The following is a 24,690-nucleotide window of genomic DNA, read 5'->3' on the forward strand; positions in this document are numbered from 1 at the left end:
GCTTTTATGGGGATCATCACTAATGAGTGATTATGTTACAACATGGTATTTGGCTCCATAGACAGAAAATTATCACAGAATCAACCACAAATATCTCATGCGGAAAATAGTGAAAAGACAGCATTTTGCACATCCGTATTAGACGCGGGTGTTATAAAATAGTAGTTATGTGTTTCCATACAAATTCAAAGGGAGTCAAAAAACAACATACTCCGAGTGCTCTAGAGTCATCAGGAAACCTTCACCAAGGAGAGAGTCTGAGCTAACGGGAGCTATGGATCAATAAAAAGCAAAAAAAAAAAAAAAAATTAGAACCTGAAATCTGTACAGAGATCATTTATTTTAATTTGTGTAACTCCTGAGCTTGTATATTATTCATGCTTTGGTTTTCGAAATCAGAATTTCCCCACGATTATTAAAATTACTATTAGCTATTATATAGTCATTTATCTTTTACGTAAGCACCATCACCAAATTCATTTATTTTGCATAAGCACACATTCTGCCATCGAAGATATTTATTTTTATGTTTATTTTTTTAATCTAAGAGATTTTATTTATTTATTTTTAAGATTTTGTTTATTTGAGAGAGAAAGTGAGCGAGAGAGCGCCAGCAGGAGGAGGGGGAGGCGGAGGGGGAGAGGGAGAAGCAGACTCCCCACTGAGCCCCCGCAGGGCTCCAGCCTAGGCCCCGGGATCACCACCTGAGCCACAGCCAGGTGCCCCCATCTCGGAGCTTGTACCAACCTATAAAAGGCATAAACATGGTAATTGGCATGAGTACGTCTCCTCAATGACAAATAATGCACCGGCTTAACAAAACCATCGGGTTTGTGGGCTCATTATTTTGTTCAAACTATTCAGATTATGAAGGAACCAGGGGTATCATGTTTCTGTGCTACGGTGTCAACACGTTCAGGTGGCCCTTGGCATCCATCGCAGCTTCCTTAAATGTTTAGAAATCCCACCTGAAGCTCCTTACTTTGCTTCCCTTTCTCTGGTTGTGCAAATTAAAACTCAACTCAGCAAATCACTCTTCTCTCTTCTACCTACGTGCTTTTTCTTTCCCACCTTCCTTCTATTCTTTTCTTTTTCTCCCTCTCTTTACCTACAATAGCTCGCTCCAAGGAATAGTGTAGGGGCAAGGAGATCTCCTTGCTACTTGACTCATTGAGTCTGTGAGCTACCTTTTCTTCCCTGAATACTTTGTTTCGTCCTCTTCTAAGGACTCTACTGATTGCATAACTAGATTCTTCCCCATAATACAATTAAATAACTTTCTAAAAGAGTCTGTCTAAAGTCTTTCTGTTGTCTAGTTTACAGTTTGGCCTGTCCCACCTGGTCTGTATACATTCTTATTCTCTTAATTCAAGAAATCGGTCCATATTTTGAGAAATGTCTTTTTGTCCTAAAATGACTAGTTGGCTCTACCAATTAGCTACACAAGGAATTTTTTTTTGAACACTTCAACACATATTTCTCTTGAGCTTCTCAAAAACTGTTTTATTTAGTTGTATTTTTTTTTAACGGTGTCAGGGTATCTCGTGGGCTATTAACTCTTAAAGTCGAACCTTGCAAGTTTTTCAAATGTTTTTGCTTTTGATATCCTCCTTTCATGTGTTCTTAACTGATCCATCCCAGTGTGGTTGGAGCACTGTGTGCTAATCAAATGGGGAAAGGGAAAGTCAGGTTGGAGGGGCCCGGGGTTGCCGTAGACAGCGTTTGCCTTGTGCCCAACAGCACAGTGCAGGCCAAGGGAGGGAAGGGAGCTGGAATCCAGCCAGCGCTCTGCCCACCAGGTGCTGTCCTCAGCATGAGGCTATGTTCACCTAAGGACGGGACACTTTTCTGCTTCACACAAAGTGTCACGTGGGTTGGTGGTGGCCCAGTAGAAGATCATGTTTAGGAGTTTTGATTTTATACTAACATATTGAGAAACCACTAAGAGGAAATAAAATAATGCAATTTATATTTTGTCAAGTACACCCTGCTGTGTGTACCACGGATTGGAGAGAAGCAGGGGTGGAAGGAAAGAGGCCAGTGAAAAGGTGGTGGCGGCCAGAACTAGAGCGTTAGGAGTGGAAATGAAAATAAATGAATGGATTCAAGGCATCTGTTGAAGGCAAACTGAATAGAACTCGTGCTGGATTAGGTGTGAATGGTAAAAATGATGCCCCGTTGCTGACCTGAATAACTACATGGATTGTGGTTTCTGTGTCCTGACTGGGGAAGGAACAGGTGGGGAAGGGATTGTATCTAGGTTTCCGATTCAGTTTATTAGAGACACCTGTGGTATTGGCTAGCGGGAGGCAGGTAGATGTAAGTACCTGGAATTCAGAAGAACATCTGGTGGTTTTGTTTTGTTTTTTTCCTGAGTGCCCCCAAGGCTTCTCTTGCCTTTAGAAGTCTGAGAACAACACATTTGAGCAGGGCTATCATGTTCCTAAGTGCTTCTTAACATCCTTTTTCTCAAACGATCCAGAAATTTATTTTGAGAGAGCCAAAATAACTACTTGCATTGAGTATAAACATAATTGTTTTGCCGTAGAGGAAACGCTTAGTCCTATAACTAGTGCAATAAACTCAACTGACCCCACGCTGGGGCTATTCTTCTATCTGAATTTTATTTAATTTAAAGGGCTTTATGTAAACTTTCTTAGCAAATTTTCTGTTTCCTGGTACACTGGTTTCAGTGTTTCCCCTGAGAAGTTCATATTAACCTCTCTCCTCCTCTCGTAGTGGTCTGAATCTCAGAGTCACAGTCACAAGTTTGACATTTTCCTCCCAAGCTATCTGGCGTTTACAGTCATTGCACAATGTAAATCTAGAGCCAGTCTGTCACTGAGATTCTCTAATCTCACTAGATGAACAACCAGACCTGGATGACTCCAGTACTCAAAGACGTGTTCTAGTAAGCAGAGCCAAAACCAATGGTTAAAAACCACAGGGAGAGAGATGTTGGCTGAACTAAAGGAAAAACTGCCTAATACTTAGCACTGTCTGAAAATGGAAATGCTTGCTGGGAAGAAGTGAATTATGGTTTCTAGCGGTGTTGAGGCACAGGGCAGGCAATGGTTTGGGGAAGATCCTGTGGTAGGGACTCAAGCGTCAGAACATAGACGTATTCTCCACTGACTAATGAATCCCTGCTCGTGCTAGAGCTTTATACATACGGTTTGTCCCATTTATCTTCCTAATAACTCCCAAGGGAACTAGTTGTAACTCCACCAGGAGAGGTTACAGTCACGATTTAAGATTATTCAGCTAGAATGTGGCAGAGCCAGGATTTAGAGCCAGGATTTAAACTCAACTTCATCTGAATCCAAAGCCCTTGCTTATTCTTTCCACTATTCATGGAAGCTTGAGAAATGGAACTAGGGGATTTCTAAGGTCCCCTCCAGTGCTGTGGTTCTATCTGAGTCCAACATAGATACAGGCATCACTGACTTGACTGAGTTTTTCCTTAATCATCCTTTTGACCTCAATCACATTAAAATGATAAACTGTGACTCCAAAACTTTCTGAGATCTCCATCAGGAAAGACCATTAAAAAAAAAAAAATCAACATTTGTACTGTGTATCCCCTCTGAGCTTTCAGCAGAACTTAGTCTAAAGACATCAAAATCTTCTTTTTTTTTCTTATGGGATTTCTGACAGGGACTTAGTTTATAATACAAATATACAGAAGACTAAGATTTTAGTATTTCCAAAAACTGTCATGATATATTGCCCTAACTTTTCTATTCACTTTACGAGTCTTAGAAGGTCTTAGAAGATCTTGAAATATTTGACCCAAATTTTTGTGGCCTAAATTCTGAATCAGATTATTTTTAATTATTAGAATTTAAAAATTGGATTCATTAAAAAATTAATATTAGAATTAATCTTAAAAAATTAGAGTCTGAAAATAAGCTTAATTTACTCTATTTCCTAGATTGAAGCTGAGCTTTCCAAGGAAAGAGCCCGACATTTAGTTGAATTTGAGGAGCAAGCTCTGCTTTTTAAGGAAGAAGCTAAACTGGAACTTGATATTGAAAAGGAAAAACACCAAGAAATAATCCAAAAGTATAAGAAAGAACAAGAGGAACTACAAACAAAGGTCTGTCATTATGATATTCATTATTATTTAATGGGTTTGAAACTATAGATGTTGGTTATTTCCTGCCAAGAACACCGTACAGTATTTTTAACTCAGGTAGTTTTCCTCATGGTCATTGTGCCTTGGTTTTAGCTACGTAGGTGGGATGGTTTAAATAGTCTCCAGAATGAATAGCCGAGACAAATCATACAAACATACAATATAGCTATGTATGGAATTTTTTTCTACTAAAATAAACTTACATTTTTAAAGATTTTATTTATTGGAGAGAGAGTAAGAGAGGGTGAGAGAGAGAGAGCAGGAATGTGGTGGGGGTGGGCAGCAGGAGAAGGAGAAGCCCACTCCCCACTGAGTAAGGAGCCCAATGCACCAGGGGCCTGGATCTCAGGACCCTGGAATCATGACTGAGCCGGGAGTCAGATGCTTAACCAACTGAGTTGCCTAGGTGCCTCAAAATAAGCCTATTTTTAAAACGGCATAAATTAGGGGCACCTGGGTGGATCAGCTGGTTAAGTGTCTGACTTTGGCCCAGGTCACGATCTCAGGGTCCTGGGATCCAGCCCCATGTCTGGCTCTGTGCTCAGTCTCCTTCCCCCTCTGCCCCTAGCCTGGCTCATGCTCTTTCTCACTCTCTCAAATAAATAAATAAATTTTTAAAAATAAATAAATAAAAGTAAAATAGCATAAATTACATAACTAATAATTAATGTGGTTAGATATTCCAACACCTCAAATATCCAACATCAAATGATAACGGGGTGTTTTACATAATTAACATTTTCCCAACAACTAAAGCCTTTCTCCTTTAATTGCAAATATTTCCAATTCTAGATATCTTTGAACGAAGGGAAATATTTTGAAAAATGTAATTTACCTCCATAATTTCTGAAACAGTATGTCCTAAGCATAATTTTATAAAAAGATTTCATTTTTAAGTAATATCTATACCTAATGTGGGGCTCCACCTCACAACCTTGAGGTCAAGTTATATACTCTTCCAACTAAGCCAGCCAGAGGCCTCCTAAACATAATCTAAGGTTTTGTTAGGGTTGCTTTGTTATTTTAAGACCTGAGTGTCATTTATTTACACGCCTGTTTTTGTGTATATGTGTATATGTTTGTATGGATGTATATGTGTGTATATATTAACCAAGACCCAATGGGGAAACCATACTCTGAATAACTCCTTAACAGTCTGTGTAAATTAAACATCAAATGGGACTTAGTGGCCCCTCCTTTGGTGTACAGAAGATATGGTACAGCCTTTGCAACAGCACTCTGAATGATAGGCAGGGCCGGCTGCGGGAATACGTGACAAATATAGTATCACGGGGCCTCATACTCAAAAAGGCCTCCTACCACTTGAGTTTAATGATCTGCAGATGTTTTCTTGAAATTCTTAATAACTTTATCTTTGTGTTTTGTAAGTAGAGTCCTACTGGGAGAATGGACTAGTTCTCCTAGACTAGTTTTCTCTGAGAGAGGCCTCTTATGGCAGGCCCCAACTTGCCAGGGGTTATGGTTTTTCAAAAGAAGTCTTAAATCCAGATTTTGCAAGTGAATTCTCTTGATTTTTAAAAGCTGACTCCCTTTTTGAAGAGATGAAAACATATTTGTGGCGATGGGAGCCTCATCTCCCAAGGATAACCTGGTCTATTTCAGTGTGGACTCGCCTCTGAATAATGGAAACTGCTGCTCAGACCTAGCAAGGACCCTCTTCCTTCCCAGATTAATTGTATATAATGGAATATTAATTTAATTTTTAGTTACTAAGTACAAATAGATTTCTTGCAAAAGTTATTCTTAATGTAAATTTAACATTTGAAACAAATTTTGGATACATAACTCTTAAGTAATAGTTCACAAAGTCCTTGGAACTTTGGTCTATGAATGTTTTCCAGATGCTTCATAAACTGATTTCTTGTTGTACTAATATTTATAATATGACAATATCCGTAGCATAAATAAAAAGGATATGTTTCATCAAAAGCAGCTTTGGTCTTCCTGGTTTGTTTTCTGTTCTTTGTTTTGTTTTTTAAGGAGAAAGAAAACAAGCAGCCTTTTCCCTTCCAAAGACGCCCATGACTCTCTGGAAAAGCTGTTCATCTTCTCTCATCTCTTTATCTCTCATTCTCTCATCTCTTTATCTAGAGGTACCACCTTGAGAGACAATGTATTTTCAAAGCGTTCTGGTATTTTTTAGAATTGCACAGTCTAATATGTTAGCCATGTGTAGCTACTTTAATTTCAATTAATAAAAACTAAATAAATTTTAAAATTCAGTTCCTCAGTCACATTAGCCACATTTTAAAATGCTCACTAGCCGGTCCTGGCAAGCCACCTCTTCCCAGCTCCACAATTGGTGATGTCACCTTGGAATTGGCCATGGTGAGAATATTTACACCATGGAGACTAGATACAAATCTGGCTTTGTGTTTATGTGAGTCAGTTGCTAAACATGCATTGACATACTACTGTCAGCAGGCACGTGTGGCTAGTGGCTACCATATTGGACATCACAGAATATCATCACAGAAAGTTCTGTTGGGCAATACTGCTTTAGAAGGTATAGTACCTGGAGTACCTCCAGTCATCATATATAAGAAAGAAAAAAATAAATCAAAGGAAAACTCATTGCTATGGTGTGAGTAGACTCTAACTGTGGTGCGCCCCTACGTGCATCCCCAAACATCAGGCATTTCTAGGTCCCAAAGCCACCACATACTGAATCCAAACAGGTACTTGGATCAAAACTTGAGCTGTCCTTGGTAGCTCAGGCTAGACACAGAGATTTATATATTTCCAAGGATGCTCAAGTGATTAATATGCAATCCTATTTTACATAGTAAAAATACACTTTAACTTTTAAAAAGAAGATCTTGGAGGCCTGTATAATGTCATAGGATTTGTTTTCATCTGGTTGGAAGAGAACACTGATTATTTAGAATAAACTTCTTAGAACCTTAAGAACTCTGTGGTTACCTAGAGATATTGCCTACAAACTAATTCAAACTTTATCTTACAGATACCTGACTTAATCGCAGGCGCTACTAGAGATCTAAGGCTAGAAGTAGCCACCCTTGAAGAAAAACTCCATGAATCTTATATCCGATATACTGAAGATTCTGAGTCGAAGGAGAGAGAAATCGAAAACCTTAAAAATCTGGTTGCAGACTTTGAATCCCGTTTGAAGAAGGAAATTGATAGTAATGATTCTGTGTCAGAGGACTTCAGGAAGGAAATGAAGCAGAAGTCGGACGAGCTAGAAAGAGTAATGCTGGCACAAACACAACTGATACAGCAGTTTAACCAGTCCCAGGAACAGGTAGGAAGCAGATGATGGTGCCATCACAATTAGTGAAAGAGCACACATTCTTTCAAAAAAATAGACCAGCAAACAAAAACATGAAAGGCAGCTTGGTGTCACGTAGAGTCGGGGACTTTTAGTCAAGGACTTGGAATTACATCCTTGTTCTGTTCTTAACTAGGCAGTCACTTAACCTCTCCATTCTTCTAGAAATAAAGCCAGATCTAGAAGCATCTGGCTTCCTTTTCTATAAAATAAATTCATTGAATTACATAATCTCTGCGGTTTCCTGAGCACCCTGTTCTACTATGTTGCAAATGACCATTTAAAACTTATAAGACTAGGAACCTTTGTATATTTATTTCTTACTTGTTTTGACATTAAATCTTTGCCAAATAAACTTTTAGAGCACTTGCCACTTAATTTCGGAAAATAATTTTCTGAATAATCTGAAAATAAAAACAATATACTTTATTTTATTTATTTTTTTTAAAGATTTTGACTTATTTATCTGAGAGAGAGAAAGCATGAGCAGGGGGAAGGGAAGAGAAAGGCAGAGGGACAAGCAGACTCCCTGCTGAGTGCAGAGCCTGATGCAGGGCTCCATCCCAGTACCTGGAGATCCTGACCTGAGTGGGAGTCAGATGTTTAACCTACTGGGCCACCCAGGTGGCCCTGCAAAATATATTTTAAAAGTAATTTCTCTTTAGGGCTTTATATTTCCATCAACCTAGACTATAGGGTAATTTATATGTGTTGGTCTTCTTTCTTATGTATGCATGATTATTTCAGCAATGTTTTTTATCTAAACTGGAATAGACTTATTTTGATTTGAAATTTTTTTCCTAATAAAGTCTCATTTCTGAACTGCTAAGCCGTTTAGGTCTCCATGATATGATGTTCCCTGTTTTGGGAAACCTGAATTTTAGTGATTCTGCTTCTAAATTTCAAAGAGAATGAATAAATAAATAAATAAATAAATAAATAAATAAATAAATAGATAAATAAATAGATAAATAAATAAATAAATTCAGGCTTAGCACTCAACATCTCTAGGCTTTCTTTCTTTCTTTCTTTCTTTCTTTCTTTCTTTCTTTCTTTCTTTCTTTCTTTCTTTCTTTCTTTCTTTCTTTCTTTTCTTTCCTTTTAAAATAACACTAAACATACTACTTACCTCTCCAGGTGTTAAGGGGGTCAGCTCATTGCGTGTCTCCTGCTGGCACACAGCAGCACAGCCTTCCTGATAAGGGGACCTGCTTCATAGGCCAGGCAGGAGTGGGAAAGGAGAGCACACATGGACTTAGTTCTGCTGAAGAAACCCTAAGAAAGAGAGAGGCAATGCAGATTTACTTCAAATGAGGCAGGAGTGGTGAAACTGTAGAGAAGGGATGGCAGGTTAAAGGCAATTAGACCAGCAGGTTTTTCTAATGCTTACGTCACCAAAGAAATGGCAATACAGAAAGTAAGGAGTAACCTATAAACTAGGACAAGTAGAAAAAGATAGAAGGGTTGAATCCAGTTATTATATACTGAGCATCTGTCTATGGGTCAGACATTATGCTAGGCCCTATCTGTACAATTATGAACAAGACTGACAACTGCCATTTCCTGCTCTCAAAGAAGAATTTAAAGACAATCTTATATGAGTAATTAAATTGATTAAATATATCCAGAGGCATCTGGGTAGCTCAGTTGGTTAAGCGTCCAACACTTAGTTTCAGCTCAGGTCATGATCTCAGAGCCATGAGATCAAGCCCCATATCAGGCTCTGTGTTGAGTATGGAGCTTGCTTAAGATTCTCTCTCCCTTTCTCTCTGTTCTCTCCCCACTACATCTCAAAAAAAAAAAAAAAAAAGAAAGAAAAAAGAAAAAGAAAGAAAAAAAAATTGACATCCAGAGGATAGAATGACCTAAACAAAAACTTAATATATAAAAAGCATAGACTAAAGTCTTCAATATTAGCCTTAAGGACCTGTATTGGTTATCCCTTATTGCACAATAAATTATCCTCAAATTTAGTGGCTTCAAATAACAAACATCTACTCTAGTTTCTGTGGGTCAGGATCTGAATGTGGCTTAGCTGGGTACCTCTGGCTTAAGACTTCTTGTGAGGGGTCAGGGGTACAGTTTTGTCTGAAGGCTCAACTAGAGGAGGATTTGTTTCCAGGCTCACTTAGTGGTTGTTAGCAGGATTTACTTTATTATGGCTGTTGGGCTGAAAGCCTTAACACCTTGCTGGCTATTGGTCCGAGGACTCCCTCAATCCCTTGCAGCAAGGACTTCTCCAGAGAACAACTTACACATGGCAGCTTGCTTCCTTCAGGGCAAGCAAGTTAGCAAGACTGAGATAGAATACACAGTCTTTAACCTAATCTCGGAAGTGACATCCCAATGCTTCCGCTAAATTCTATTCATTATAATAAGTGAGCTAATAAGTCCAGCCCTCATTCAAAGCAAACGGATTGCACAAGGGGGTGAATACCCAAGAGGGTGGCGATAGGCTGGGGCCATTCTAGAGGCTGCCAATCTCAGGGCCTCTGGAGGTAACTTTGGCAAGAGAAACTAGATTACAAGTGGAGAGTGAATTTCTTTTTCAGACAGAAGGAGCTACATGTGAAGGCCTTCCTGCTCATTAGCTATAAAAGGAAACCACTTAGAGATGGAGTTTTGGTTTTTCAAATGCATACTTTTGAAATATACAAGACATTGGGTTGGCACATAAGCAATCGTTGATCATTACTGGGAAATAGAAAGGGATCATTCCAAAAATAAAGTTACCTAAAGACATCCCTGGGACAGACTTCCTTTATCTGGGGTGGGAGGAAGGGAGGTAGATTAGATTTTCCATTAGAAGTTAAATAATTACCATTAAACTGTAAAAGTAAATAATTAAGGCTGCTTCTCTGGTTAAGCATGCCAAAGTCCAGAATATTCTTATAAAAAGAGGAAATGAGACAGAAAAAGTAATAGGATTTATGAGCCAGAAAGAATAGAGGTTGTACCATGTAAAGTAATAACACTATTATTTTGATCATACATTCCAGACACTTGAAATTTCTCAGGTTCTAGAGAAATAAAGCCACATGTAGGTGAAGAGCAAATTCTCAGTAGAATAAAGGTAAATTAATGGTCTAACAAGGAAGCTAATTAAGGGTAGGAAAGCCCTGTTCTCTTTCAAGAGGCAGAGATGGATGGACTTTGCTTTTCATTGTATGAAGAACATTCTCAAGGATAGGAGGAAAGCCAGAGCCTCTAAAGGGCAAATAGGCATTCCTGTATGGAGTAGGGATTATTATAGAGCATCCACAGAGACAACAGGGGTCAAGGTCAAGCAACAAAAGGTGCAGGTAAATAAGAAGAGAAAACAGAAAGCAAAACTGTATGGGAAATGTGAATGAGGAAAGAGGGCCTGTGAAAATTCTTCGTAGGGAGAAGACACACATAAAAAAAAATTGGATTTTTTTTTTAAAGAAGAAAGAAGTGAGAAAAGAAACATAATATGTTAGAGAACAGAACATCATTTAAACCCAGGTTTAAAATAATAATAATAATAATAATAATAATAAAATGTTTAAAAAGAGAAAATTTTTTAATTACAAAATTTTTTAAAAATTAAAAATTAAATAATTAATAATAATAATAATAATAATAAACCCAGGTTAAAATAGATCACATGCTTCTTGCTGCCAGTTTTCCTTCCTGCTAGCTTTGTGTGTATCCTGTCAAGACTGTGCGGCCTGTCCCCACTATCGGGGGGCTTGTTGTAATCCAGAGGAAGAATGTAGTAAATCCAAAAGAGAAGGAAGAAGAGGAGGAGGAGAAGGAGAAGGAGAAGAAGAAGAAGAAAAAAAAATTACATACAAGTACCAAAGGAAAACCAGTACAGAGTGTTCAATATTTTTGTTGTCTTAAGATCATCAATAATGAAAACAAAGGGATAGAAGTTTTAAATTCTATCAGTTCCTCTAGCAATCTAATAAAACTCAAAGACATTAAAAAATAAAAAGGAATGCTCTTAGTTAATTAAACATGGAGAATTGAATACATATTTTTACCTATGATCAGCACTAAAATGACAGTAAATTAATTAAAAGTGAATACATCCATAGGGAAAAAAGAATAGGAGAGGAAGGAGTTGACACCAGGTGAAAGACATGTTGACTGAATTTTGGAAAATAATTAGGAAGTAATTTTTAGACCACAAGATGTTGAAACCTAATGCCTATGGAGATTGGGGAAGTAGGGTAGAACCCTAAAAGCAGCAAATCCAGTTACGTGACACAACACTGGAAAGGCTCAGGAATTCGAGACACCAGATTCTTCTGAAAGAGAGAAGAGTAGATCTGAAAATAGGATTGTTTGAATGATTGTAAAAGGACCAGATAGATCCTCAGATGCCCTCCCAAACCTCTAAGCAACCCTCAGTCACCATTCTGGCAGGATACCAAAGATTTATACTCTTGAAAAACTGAATGTGAGGGGCTTTGGACCTGAGGATACAGAACAACAGAAAGGGGGATAAGGCTGGAATGAAAATCTGTATCTTAAAAAGTGAGACCTTCTGGTTCACTTTACCACTTACTTACCAGAACACAGACAAATAGGTTTATATATCAACAGCTAAGAAATTGGAAGAGCCTTCTCTGGAGATATGAGGCAGAAAAGAGAAGAGAAGAGAGAAGAGAAGAGAAGAGAAGAGAAGAGAAGAGAAGAGAAGAGAAGAGAGAGAAAAAGAACGAGAATGAAGGGGAGGTGAGGGGAGGTGGAGGGATGGTATTTGCTTTCTTTTCGCACGATCACCTATCCTCGCGCCAGCCTCTCCTCCTCTCTCCTCTCCCGCACTCCCTCCCTCCTCTCCCCTCCTCTCCCCCCTCCCCCTCCTCCCTCCTCTCCTCTCCTCTCCTCTCCTCTCCTCTCCTCTCCTCCCTCCCCCTCCCTTACCTCCCGTCCCTTCCCGTCCCCTTCCCTTCCCTTCCCTTCCCTTCCCTCCCTTCCGCTCCTCTTCCCCTCCCCCTCTCCCCCTCCCCCCCCAAAAAACCTAAAAAAAAAAAAAAAAAAAAGAAAAAACCTATGGCTCCTGATAATTGGGGTCAGAGAAAATGGCAATTGTCATATCTTATCTACCCACTAAGAAGTATACCAATCAATAAACCCTCATCTAGGCACACAGAGCTTCTAGGAACATTTTTGGAGACTCATTTTTAAACATGAACAGCCAAAGGATCACCAAACATCCTAGAAACACCTCTAATATGAGACAGAAACAAGGATCAAACAAATAAGCAACAACAACAACAAAAAAATACACACACACACCAAAAAACAAAGAAATACCCAATGCAGAATGAAAAGACATAAAATAAAGCAGGGAGCAAACTTGAGCTTCAAAAAATAGCATAATTAACATCCTAAGAGAGAAAAGAAAAGATACTGAATCCATGGAACATGAACAGGAGGCTATGAAAAAAGAATAAGAATAAATATAAGATATAAAAGCTAAAGTAAAAAATTCAATACTTGAGTTAGATGATAAAAATGATTAAATCTCCCGGAAGGTGTAAAAAAAAAAAAGAAGCAGAGATAAAAGAAAATTAGGAAAAGAAAGTTAGAGGAGATTTGGAGATAACAGAGAAAGTGGAAGAAAATTACCCAGAAATTAATCAAGATAATTCCCAAGTCCTGAAGGACATGTACTTCTCCATAATGGATGGTAATAGGTGATAAAGCAACCACACCAAAGCACTTCATCATGAAATAGCAATATGTTAAGGATAAACATAAGTACTTAGGAAGTTTCGGGGAGGGGGGAGCAGAGTAGGAGGGCAAGTTCCTTAAAAAGGATCAGGAATCAAAATGGCCTCAGAATTCTTAACAATAGTAGTAGAAATTAGAAGACAATGATTTCCACATTCTGAAGAAAAACTATTTTCAACCTAGAATTCTATAGCCTGCCAAATGATGGATCAAGCAAGTGTCAAATAAGGATATTCTCAGATACTAGAATTCTCAAAAATGATATTTCCCTTTGCAACCTTTCTTGGGAAGCTTTCAGATGATATATGACACCATAATGAGGAAGCAAAATAAGAAAGGAGAAGACATAGGAATCGGGAAGTAGAATTCCAGCACAGGAGAGAAGTGGAGAGAATCCCCAAGATGATGGCAGGAAGAAATCCAAGCATCAGGGCAACAGATTTAGAGAACAACCAGGCTGTGTTCAGCAGAATGGAGAGTTTGTAGAAGTGCGTCTCCAAGAACAAAGAGAAGCTGATAGGTTACATGGAGTGTTTGAACATGTCGAAAGGATATTTACATTTCTATAAGTGGGTTTGATGAAAAATTAGTCATCAACACCTAGAACCCTAAGCAGATAAATAGTGAGGCAGTAATTAAGTCTGGAAGGAAGCTATGCAAGAAGGGAAATGTAATCATAGTTCACTGCATGGCTCAGGTATACATAATATTTATATACTGTACTCATCTAAAGTAAAATATAGATTTGACTAAAAATCATGATGGAAATTGGAAAGATTTTCCAATAAAATTGTGATAGGGATTTCTCTCAGACGAAGAGAAACATCTCATGGGGGAAGGTAAAGCATCTAGGAGTTGGAATAGGAAGCTAGACCTTCATTTTGCATTCTATGAAGCTGGTAGATAATGGCTTCAAAACTGAAAAACCACGAGATGACCGCATAATGTTATTATTTAGGAATATGGAAATAACTATCACAAGAAACTGCTTGAAAACCTTAAGATGGTTATTCCTGGGTTGTAGGACTTGGAAGTATGAAGGAGTGCTTCTTCTCATTATACCATAGTACTATTTTAATTTTTAAATGTGTGAGGTATTACTTTAATTTAAAAAAATAATTTAAAACAATGGAAAGGAGTAATATATATATATATATATATATATATATATATATATATATATACCTAATAGAAAGGGTGGCAGAGGATAGGATAAAAAGGCAAAGTTGTTTTGTTTTTTTGTTTTTGTTTTTGTTTTTGTTTTTAAAGGCAAGGTTTTAGAACATGTAAAACGATTTTTGAAAAATAGATGCTGGGGCACCTGAGCTCAGTCAATTAAGTGTCTGACTTGATTATGGCTCAGGTCATGATCTCAAGGTCATAGGATCAAGCCCTCCTTCCTGGTCTGAGTTCAGCGCAGCGTCTGCTTGAGATTCTTTCGCTGTCCTCCCCACCGCCACGCTCCCAATTCATGTGTGCACTCTCTCTCTCTCAAAATAAATAAGTAAATAAATAATAAAATCTTTAGAAAATAAAAACTAAAAAGAGATACTAAGAAGAAAAATAGAACAAAGGGATACTTTCTGAAAGAGAGGTCCTGTGGGAGATGGGGTGGTCAGAGGATGGGTTTGTCTGAGGAGGTAATATTCAAGCAGACCTAAAGTGAGGAGAAGAACATTCCAGGCAGAGGAAACAGGAAGAGTAAAGGCCCTGAAGCAAAGAACACCTGGGAACCTTGGAAAAATCACGGGGAAGCCAGCTAGCATTGCTGAAGCTTAGTGAGCAAGGAGGACGATGGTGGAAAGCAAGGTTGGAAGGACCAATTCATGCGGAGTCTGTAGTCCTGCAGCGAGGACTTTGGATTGCTTTCTCGGTGTGATGGAAAGCCACCTGGAAATTAGGAACAAAGCAGCAACACGATCTGATTTATTTTTAGAGGATAACTCTGACTGCTGTGTAGAAAACAGGTTGAAGGGAGGCAAAAATGAAAGCAGGAGCACCAATTACAAAGCTCTTGAAAAGATCTAGAAACTCATGGATGGTCATCGTGGTGAAGAAGGTGAGAAGTGGCCAGACTCAGGATGTATTTTCAAGGTAGAGGCAATGGAAATTGCTGATGGGTTGGATGATGTGAAAGTAGAAGAGGGATCGGGGATACCTCCGAAGTTTGGAATGTCAGCAACGGAGATGGGAAATACTAGGAAAGGAATACATCTGGGGAGGAATATTGAGAATTTGAGTTGGCACATGTTAATCTTAGGTATCCAAATGGAGGTATGTAATGGGCAGCATGTTTGGGGGAAGCCAACTACATACTGATTTTAGGACAACCACATGTGGCTGATACTTAAGCTTGGTACTGCATGAGATCACCCAGGGAATTGAGGTAGTAGAGGGTTGAGAACAGGCACTGCGACTTTTAGAGGCTGGGAGGAGGAGAATCCAGCAACAGTGACAGAGAAGGGATGTCTAATGAGTAGGAGGAAAACTGGAGAATGCTAGCAAGGACTGTAAGGAGAGAAAGAATTCATAGAAGGGAGCATGCAACTTCTATGGGGCCATAATCCCATATTCAAAACGTTGCTTTCCCATAGATCTGGGAATTCACATTATTTTAGAAACTTAGTAGGGCAGGCCCTCCCATGCAATAACAGTAATATTTCTGCAGTGAAGCATAGGAATGGCCTCACGGAGTAAAATGAAGATTATCAGTCCAGTCAGATTTTATTACCAAAGATAATGAGTCACGCAATTTTTTTCTTTTCAGAACTTTGTGGAAGTCTAAATTGTGGCTAATGGATTGTGGATGTGTACTTACTTTCTTGCCAACAGCTGTTTTTTGCTGGTTTTGTTCATTCACCTGACCATCACTTGGGATCTTGGATATGATTTTGTTTAGAAAACAAAAAAAGGAGAGTGCATAAGGTTGCTTTGTAGGATTAGAGACCCAGAGAGATGATAAGAGAAAGAGAAGGAAGAATTTTCCCCACACTGTCTACAGTGGTTACCTTTTGGGAGATAGGAAGAGATGGAGGGGGTTTCATGTCTTAAACTTTTTTAAAAATTTGGGCATCATGGGTGACTTTAAAACTTTTTGGTGTTTTAAAAATACTTTTCAAATATTAGATCTATTAAAGAAAGAAAACCCATATATTTAGGAAGGTTTACTAACAAATCTGGCCATGATGGATTTATGTGAACTCAAGGATTAAATCTGAGGAACACAGGGTATTTGCAATCAAAAACAGCTCTTCTTGCAGGAGGGATTTGCTTAGTTTTAGGACGTACATTTTCTATATATATTCTCATATTCAACTGATATAGATAAAATGGCACACATTTCTCTGGTAATTCCATTTATGAGAAAAAGTACCAGTTGGTATATTAACAAACAAGTAGTTCTCAAGTTTGGGACCAAATAAAATCAGAACATCTGAATCACTTCTCAAACCTCTGGCTCCCCAGGGAGCAGGGGGAGAACTGGAGAAGCTTCTAGGAGCCACGGGAGTGGGGAGAAGCAGTGGAGGGAGGGGGAGAGCAGAACAAGGCGGCCCTGCACATGGTGGAGACCATTTGTCCTGATGCAAAGTGCAGAAAATTGACAGAATGAGAAAAAATACAGAAAAAATGGTTTCTGTCGTGTTTAATTAATACCAAGTCCAAGGCCTAAGTAGATTCTTGACTTAGAAAAATGAATCCTGAACTCTGAGCCTTCATGGGTTCTTCCTCCCCATCCTGAAAAATCTGCTCTTGGAGCATATTAGTTGAAGGAATCATTTCCCTATTTCTCCTTCGGTTTGGCTGTATCAGCAGTGGTTATTCCACGGTGCCCATTATGTCCGTGAGCGTAGGAATACAATTTTAGAGCAACCCGCCTAACATCCATCTTCTTTTTTGGAAATACATGCAGATTCTCATTCTTGTCTTACCAAAGGACAGTTTCCACTGTTTTTCTTCAGGGTTTTGAGCTGATCAGATCAGTTGACCAGAAGCCTTAAATGGAAGTTTGGTCACATCCTTTGCTAGCTCCTACTCATCGTTCTGGTTTCCACAGCTTTCCCACAGTTTCCCTTTGTCTCAGCTCATCTCCTCCCCGCTAGGTTGTTCAGCTCTCCACTCACCCTGGGACATATCTAGTTGGGGTGGATGGAAACTATAATCTGATCATTCCGTGACTGGTTCAGACCTCAGTGGGTGTAAAGCATGAAGAAAGACACCCATCTGTGCTTATCCTTCACTGAGGACTTGCTTTCCTGGCATGTTCCCCACCAAATTGCCAAATTCAGGCAGTTGCCATCATGAATGAGATTCCCACCTTCAGGGTGATCAAATTACCCAGCAAAGCTGTCTCTTGCTTCTTCCACTGTTTTTGGAATCGAAAGCAATCCAGCTGTCTCTAAGGATAAAAATGAAAACAAACATAAAAATAAACCACTCGTTTATTGCAAAGAGTGGGGGAAATTGGCCATTTTTTGATATCAGAAATTTCAAACAGATGGTGAGCTAATTTATATTTTCATTTTGACATTTACTTACCCAATGGGAGCGCAATTAGGCCATATTTTAAAGCCACTCAAAGGGGCCTTCATCTGAAAATGTTATAGACGTATCTACAGATAATGCTCTTCACCATCAACAGAGCTTAAGGACCCAGAAACACTAGCTCTTCCATGCCAAGACCACCCTAATCAAGGGATTGATTAATGTGGGATAGGAGCCTCCTCTGAAAATGTTGGCCTCCTGCTATCCTTCCTGCCTCCCGTCTTGCCCCACTTCCGGCCATTTTCCCCAGAACTAGCAAAGGGATCTTCCCTTAATGCAAATTTGACCATGCCAGCCCCCTGCTTGAAATAAACCTTACAATGACTCCACAGGGCCCTCAGAATTAAGTTAAAACTCTAGTATTATCACGTTATTAAAGTCATCTTCACTCTGACCCTGCTCACTCCTCCCTGCCTCAGTCCTGGTCTCTCCTCCTCTTGTGCCCTCTGCCCCCGAGTTATACTAAGCCATGTGTCGTCCCAAGATGTGCCTCCCCCTCTCTCACTGCCAGGCATTTGCAGTCACTGCCCACTTTGCCTGGAACATCCCTCTGCCCCTTCTTCACCTGGCTCATGCCTCCCTTTTCATTTTGACTTACGCTTTACTTGCATCCCAGCGATACCATTTTACCATGCTAAAATATGACCAAAGATGATTTTACCTGAAACATTTAGAATGCTGTGACTTCACTGATTATTCTCATGTTTGCCCAGGATTTTCATTCTTACTGAGCTCCCATCTTACACATTTTCCTATGTTGTTCCATGAAAACACACGTTAAAATCCTATAACAATACAACCTTCCAAAAAAAAAAACCACTCCCAAAAGAGACATTTTGCTTAAATCACTGAAAGCAATCTAATCACAAGTGAATGATTCTTTTTCCCCACATGATGGAATTTTCCACTTATGTGCTTTACTGACTCTGGCCACATCCACGTGTGCTCTTGTCATGCCCTGTCACACACAGTCCACCCCCGAAATAGCAATCCTCTAAACTTGATGTGTTCTATTTCCATTTTGTTACTCCATAGTTGGATAAATTATAACATTTGAATTGCCTGTTGTACAAAACTGAATTATAATCTCAATTTTAAAAGAAGATCGTAGCAGGGTGGTCTGGGTGGCTCAGGTCAGTTAAATGTCTGACTCTTTTATTTCAGCTCAGGGCATGATCTCAGCATGGTGAGATCAGACCCTACTTTGGGCTCTGCACTGGACATGGAGTCCGTTTAGGATTCTCTCTTCCTCTCTCTCTGCCATCCCCCTAAAAAAAGAAAAAGAAAAAGAAAAAGAAAAAGAGAGGATGATAGCAGAGAATTTGCAGATATTGTGAAATTCACCTGAGATTTCACAGTTTGTGGCAAAGACAAAAATAGAAGTTCTAACTGCAGCCTGTTTCAGTTCAGAGGTTCTCCTGGTTTGGAAATAATAGAAGAAAGAGAAATAGTCCTTTGTACGGGAAGCTAATAGCCTTGAAGAAGCATGAGTTTCAGAGCAGTGGGCCCCAGCCCAAGATGGTCAGCAGCCCTTCCAAAGTTCAATCTGGACTTGGCGGGCACTTTGCTCCCATTATACTTGCTATGGGGACATCTTTGGGTTCACTCCATCTTTTCATTTCCTCCTTTAGTGGAGTGTCACTTGCCTAAAATAGCTTTTAAGTGGCTTGCTTTATGGATGTTTTCCGTAGAACACTGCTCCTTTCCTTTCAGACTTGAATTTAATTTTAGTAAATGGATTGAATTTTATTTTTCTTTTAATGAGAGTTCTTGTCATCACATCACCCATCACGTTATCCTTCCATATTAGTGCACCTATTATTCATTTCACCAATTTATTGACCTCATTAGTTAACTGCTATTCATTCTTTTCTTTTATATGTTCAAATAAACTTAAGACTTTCCATAGCTTTCTTAATCAAGGGAATTTTTTATACTAAGTTATTGAAAGCCCTTTAAATCTAATCACTTCAGTACATTTTGCCAGCTAACTGACTAGTAGAGAGGAAATAATGCATTGATGGTAGTGCCCTTTAAAATAGTTTAGATTGTGTTTAGAAAACTTGCGCAAAACTAGATGAAGTGTCTTACTTTTTTTTTTTTTTTAATTGCTTCCGTGTCCTGGAACAAAATGGCTCCTGCATGCTTGATATAATTAATTAGATAATTCATTTAGGCATTGGTAGCTTGGAACAGGGCTCTGGAAGCAGGCAGGACCCTGCCACTTCAGAGCTGGGTTACTCTCAGCAAGTTACATAAGCAGTGAGGCTTCAGTGTTTCTTTGTCAAATATAGTTGTTGAGAGCAGGAAATGGGGTGACACCTGACATAGCAACTGATTAATCTTCTCTAGCCCTCCCTCCCTTACCTTTTCAACAAGTATTTCGGATGGAGTTGATGAAAACCAGATGAGAAAGCCACCAATACCATCCTCGTTCTCTAATTCCTCAAAAACAAAACAAAACAAAAAAAGTTACCTAACTGGAAGTAAATATTTAACCCTCATGATTTTTAAAAATATTTGATTATATGGATACATATGTATATTAATAATATATGTAAATGATGAAGCTTTGTTTAACCCAGACATGCTGCTGATTTTCTAGAAAATTATGGAGCAACTGTTAATCTGGAATTGTGCCATATTCTTCAATTCTGATTACCAAATTTGGAATTGAATAGAATTATGATCATAATCACAAGAAACTCAAATACAGGAAGATGCTACTTTCTTGAATGCTTTGTTATTTAGTTCCACTGACAGAAGATTAGTCAGTAAAGTCTTAGGAGGACACTTCCCACTGACAATCAGATTTGGGAACGCCTTTGATAGTTTTACAAACTATAGAAATTCATTTTTAGTTAAAGAATCCTATAGCACGATCATTTTAATCGTGTTTACTTATTCAGGTATTACCTTGAGTTGTTTACTTTTCAACCTCTTTTTTGACATCCTACAGACATGAATGTTAGGAGGTTAGAAAGATCCAAGACCTAATTCTTACCATGGGCCTTGAAGTAATTTGGATGAATTCTATAGATGGAGGATGGGTAACTCTTCAACTAAAACAGCAGAATCTCAGAATTTGAAGGGGCCTTGATGATCTCTAGTCTAGTCACACATTTGAAGTTTAAATCTGCTCCAGTACATCCCAGTCAAGTGAGAGTCAACCCTTCAGGGTATCCTCCAGACAGCTCTGGCTATTAAAAAGCTATTCCTTATCTTCAACCCCATAGCTTCTACCCTTGGCTCCAAATTCTGTTGCAGATGTAAAAAAAAACAGCTCTGCCCAAACTCATGAGGCTGCAAACTTCTCGAGGGCAGGTATTGTATCCACTACAGCTTCTAGTAACTTGATAAATGATTGTTAAATGGAGTTAAAAGCAAAAGATGTTCCTTGTTTTGATATATGTCTTACATAGTAGTAAATGACCAGTATATTTAAGGTCTATTGAGAAAGCATCATATAAATTAACTGATTTTATTGTTTAAATGCTATGGCTGATTTATTTTATTCTTCAGTGTTACAATTCAAGCAATTTTATCTGTCTTCTGTATTGCAGTTTACCTTCATTTTAAAATAACATACTCGTCCCTACAATATTAACCATGAGACATCACACGTGCCAACAAACTGAAACCCCACTAAAGTAGGCATTAGAAGTTCTGGTTTCCAGCCCCAGCCCCCCATTACCCATCTGGGTGATCCTGGCTCTTGTTCCCTATTCTGCAAACTGCAAAGATTGAACAAAATGTCCTCTTTAAGTTCTTCCCAGCTTCACGAATCATTTGCGTTTTTAGCTCGTCTGTCCCCTGTAGTAGAGTATCCACAAAGACAGTCAAAGAGAAGACTTCTGATTTCTGGTTCAATTCTCCATTTATATGCCGATAATGATCCATATGTACAGTTTAAAGCTAGGGATGCTTCCCCCCCACCCTCTTTTCTCATTTCAGAACACTTTTCTTCAGGAAACAGTGCGTAGGGAATGTGAAGAACGCTTTGAACTGACAGAGGCTTTGAGTCAAGCCAGAGAACAGCTTCTGGAGCTCAGGAAGCTCAGTGGAAGTTCACCTTTGTCATCGTGCTCCCCTAACCAGGGCAGCCTAACCTCCTCTGCTGCAGTGGTCAGTAATCAGGGAGACAGAAGCCATACAAGACTGAACTCTGGAAAAGGAATCAAAATCCCCAGCCTGCATGGAGTATCAAAACCCACCGCTCCCCCAACCTCAGCTCAGTCCAAGAGGGTCAGCAGCTCAGGTTTGCCCACTCTCCCCCAACCCCATCCTCCCAGAGGTCGAACATCTTCAGTAAATGACACCAGACAAAGACTGGCTGCCATTCTGCGGAGGAGACTGAGTCAACAGTGAGTGATCCACACGGCACGCCTGGCCTTTCCAGTGTGCCAGGGATACACTGTAACTGAGGATGGCAAAGGTCAAGTTATTATCACAGATCAAGAATGCATGTTTGTAGATATTTTTAATAGGATAATTGGAAAAACTAGGAATTGTGAAGCCACACTCTCTAAGAGACCTTTGAAATTGCAACAGATGATGAAGTTGTCGGTAATCCCAGAGGGCCACCCTCTATATTTCTATATCATATGTTTAGATGTGTTCTATGAATATGTCCTTTTAGAGATCATAGGTAAATGTCTTCACTCATAGCATCTTTTCAGAGTTTGTTGTTTGTTGAGCTGAATAGGTTAAAGAGATGTAAATCATATTTCAAATAGAAAACGGAAGTACTTTAGTCCTAAATTTGATAATTTCCAAAATGTTTAGTTCAAATATTCACAGAATTCATCATCTGCATAGAAACCTCTTCTTTTTCACCTCACAATCTAATTGATTAATCGAATTTCTTTTTAGGCCAGAAGTAATGATAGGTACCCTTCAAGAAGGCAGGCTTCCTTGTGAGGCTGGGAACTTCTAGAAAAAGGGACAACAACTCCAATACAAGGAAAAGGTGGTTTACCTTTCAAACTATTGAGATTATTTTTAAAAACAGAGAGCCTGGATAACCATGAAAATTTACTTGGTAAAGATTTTCTACATTGAATGCTTTTTGATAATCGCAGTTAGATTTTTATTTGAATTTGTATCCTACAGCCATTGGGAAAAGAACTAATTCAGGACAGTTCTGTAGAGGTGCATAGTGCTAATTGGGGGTTCACATTTTACTACTGAAAATGGGCAACTGGTTAATATATTTTCAATTTTCAGAGTGAAAAATTAAAACCAGAAACCAAACAGCTATTTTAAGTTATAAAGCTTCAAGTCCCTCCTATTTCTTAAAACACAACTCTTTACCTTAAGCTAATGTTTGTCTATCTTTTTCCTCTTCAAGCTGAAATGTAATTTTTTTTCAAGACTGACTGACTGTATCAGGGATATCGAGGCTTCTTACTTCCAGATAAGCATAGAGTAACACGTGAAATAATGGCATGTAAAACTCTCCTCTGGCTATCATATTGATGAGAGAATCCAAAGGTACTTGGAATCCCTCCCATCTGAAAAAAAAAAAAAAAAAGGTTAAGCTACTAAGTAAATTCAAGTTTATCTCTATCTTTCAAAGGATTAGTCTAATCTACCAGGAGTGTTTTAGCCTCAAAAAAAAGAAAAAAAAAATTCCACATTAGGTCTGCTGATTCTCTGACTAGTTTGAGTATATCTTATGTTAAGGCTCAGAGTGCTGAGTTTTCGCTTTACAGAGATCAGTATCCCTTATGATGGCATTTGACAAGAGAACAAAACATCGTTGAATGTTGACCCCCAAACGTCTCTTTACAAATAAAGCATAAATGCCCGAAGAGGTCTGACTTGGCTACAGCAGTACAGCTGATTAGAGACAGAGCTAAAACCAGACCACTGTTAACTGACCCCAACTTTCCACCTTGCTTTTCCACTCATCAGAGATTCCCCAGCCCCCATCATGACTTTTCTCAGAAGCCCTACATAGTATTTACCTAATATTTTCTTTAAATGCACTCACTTTTTAAAGTTATTAAAAAGAAAACTTGACCCAAAGGAAGAAAAACTGTATTGAATTTGATTTTCTAGGTATATTTTTTCTAATACTTTGAAATAAATGTGTATCTACTAAAATATGAAACGTTAATTGGCATACCCCCTAAAATCATCCTGTATAATGACAGTAATACTCATGCCATACTCAGGGAAGTATCGTACCAGACCTCGATGTTCCTGATCTGGTATTTGCATGTTTATTACAAATACTAGTGACATAAGGTAGATGACAAAAGCTGATGAAAACTTTAGTAAAAGCATACAAGAATATCAGATGGTACACGTATCTCCACAGTCTCACAATTTCAGCAATCTCTTCAGGAACCATGAGGATACATTTTTCCTAAATTATGAATAGATTTAAATTTGTAAAGAAAGTCACACACAAGCTTTTCTAAAGTGATGTAAAGACTATCAGTGCAAAACCCGGTTTCTTGATTTGTTGTTACACCCTTGCTTATGTAATGAGTAATTATGCAAATAACCTCTCTGAGCGTAGAATCGGGATGTGCGGTAAGGCTGTGTTATATTCCACAAGTACATTAGAGAGATAAACAGAGAGACAATATTTACGTTTGTTTCAAACTAGACCACTTGAATGGTGCCATCTAAGCTATGTGCTGGTGTCTTTTAAAGAAAGACACTTAAAAGAGAATCACATTAGTGTATGTAACCTGGGGATTTAAGAGCACGAACTAAAAAAAAAAAAAAAAAAAAAAAGAGCACGAACTTTCCTTGATTTTCTCACCGATGAGCTGACTCCTAGCATGAAACAGTAGCAGGAATGTTAAGGAAGTAGTGAATATCATGGCAAATTAAAGCTCTCAAATGCATATGATGGATATTGATTTAAGTCTATTAGTTTTAATTTCTCTCTCTACCTATGTTTTCCGTGACCTCAAGGGAAGGATTGATGGGTGCAAAAAGAAAAGAATATCACAGAAAATATTCCTCACAG

At 38.6% G+C, this 24,690-nt stretch overlaps 1 protein-coding gene across 9 annotated transcripts in view; it reads left to right on the plus strand.

Annotated features, from left to right (window-relative positions):
• LEKR1 (leucine, glutamate and lysine rich 1) overlaps positions 1–24,452 on the plus strand; it is a 169,948-nt gene extending 145,496 nt beyond the window's left edge. For all 9 annotated transcript variants that reach the window (XM_038571291.1, XM_038571294.1, XM_038571287.1 and 6 more), the window contains 3 exons: positions 3,935–4,099; positions 7,125–7,424; positions 21,657–24,452. In XM_038571291.1, the coding sequence (XP_038427219.1) occupies positions 3,935–4,099; positions 7,125–7,424; positions 21,657–22,070 (879 nt within the window). In that variant the 3' untranslated portion in view covers positions 22,071–24,452. The remainder of the gene's footprint in view (positions 1–3,934; positions 4,100–7,124; positions 7,425–21,656) is intronic.
• The last annotated feature ends 238 nt before the right edge of the window (positions 24,453–24,690 follow it).

This window comes from Canis lupus, chromosome 23 (assembly GCF_011100685.1).
Source record: "Canis lupus familiaris isolate Mischka breed German Shepherd chromosome 23, alternate assembly UU_Cfam_GSD_1.0, whole genome shotgun sequence".
Taxonomy (NCBI): Eukaryota; Metazoa; Chordata; class Mammalia; order Carnivora; family Canidae; genus Canis; species Canis lupus.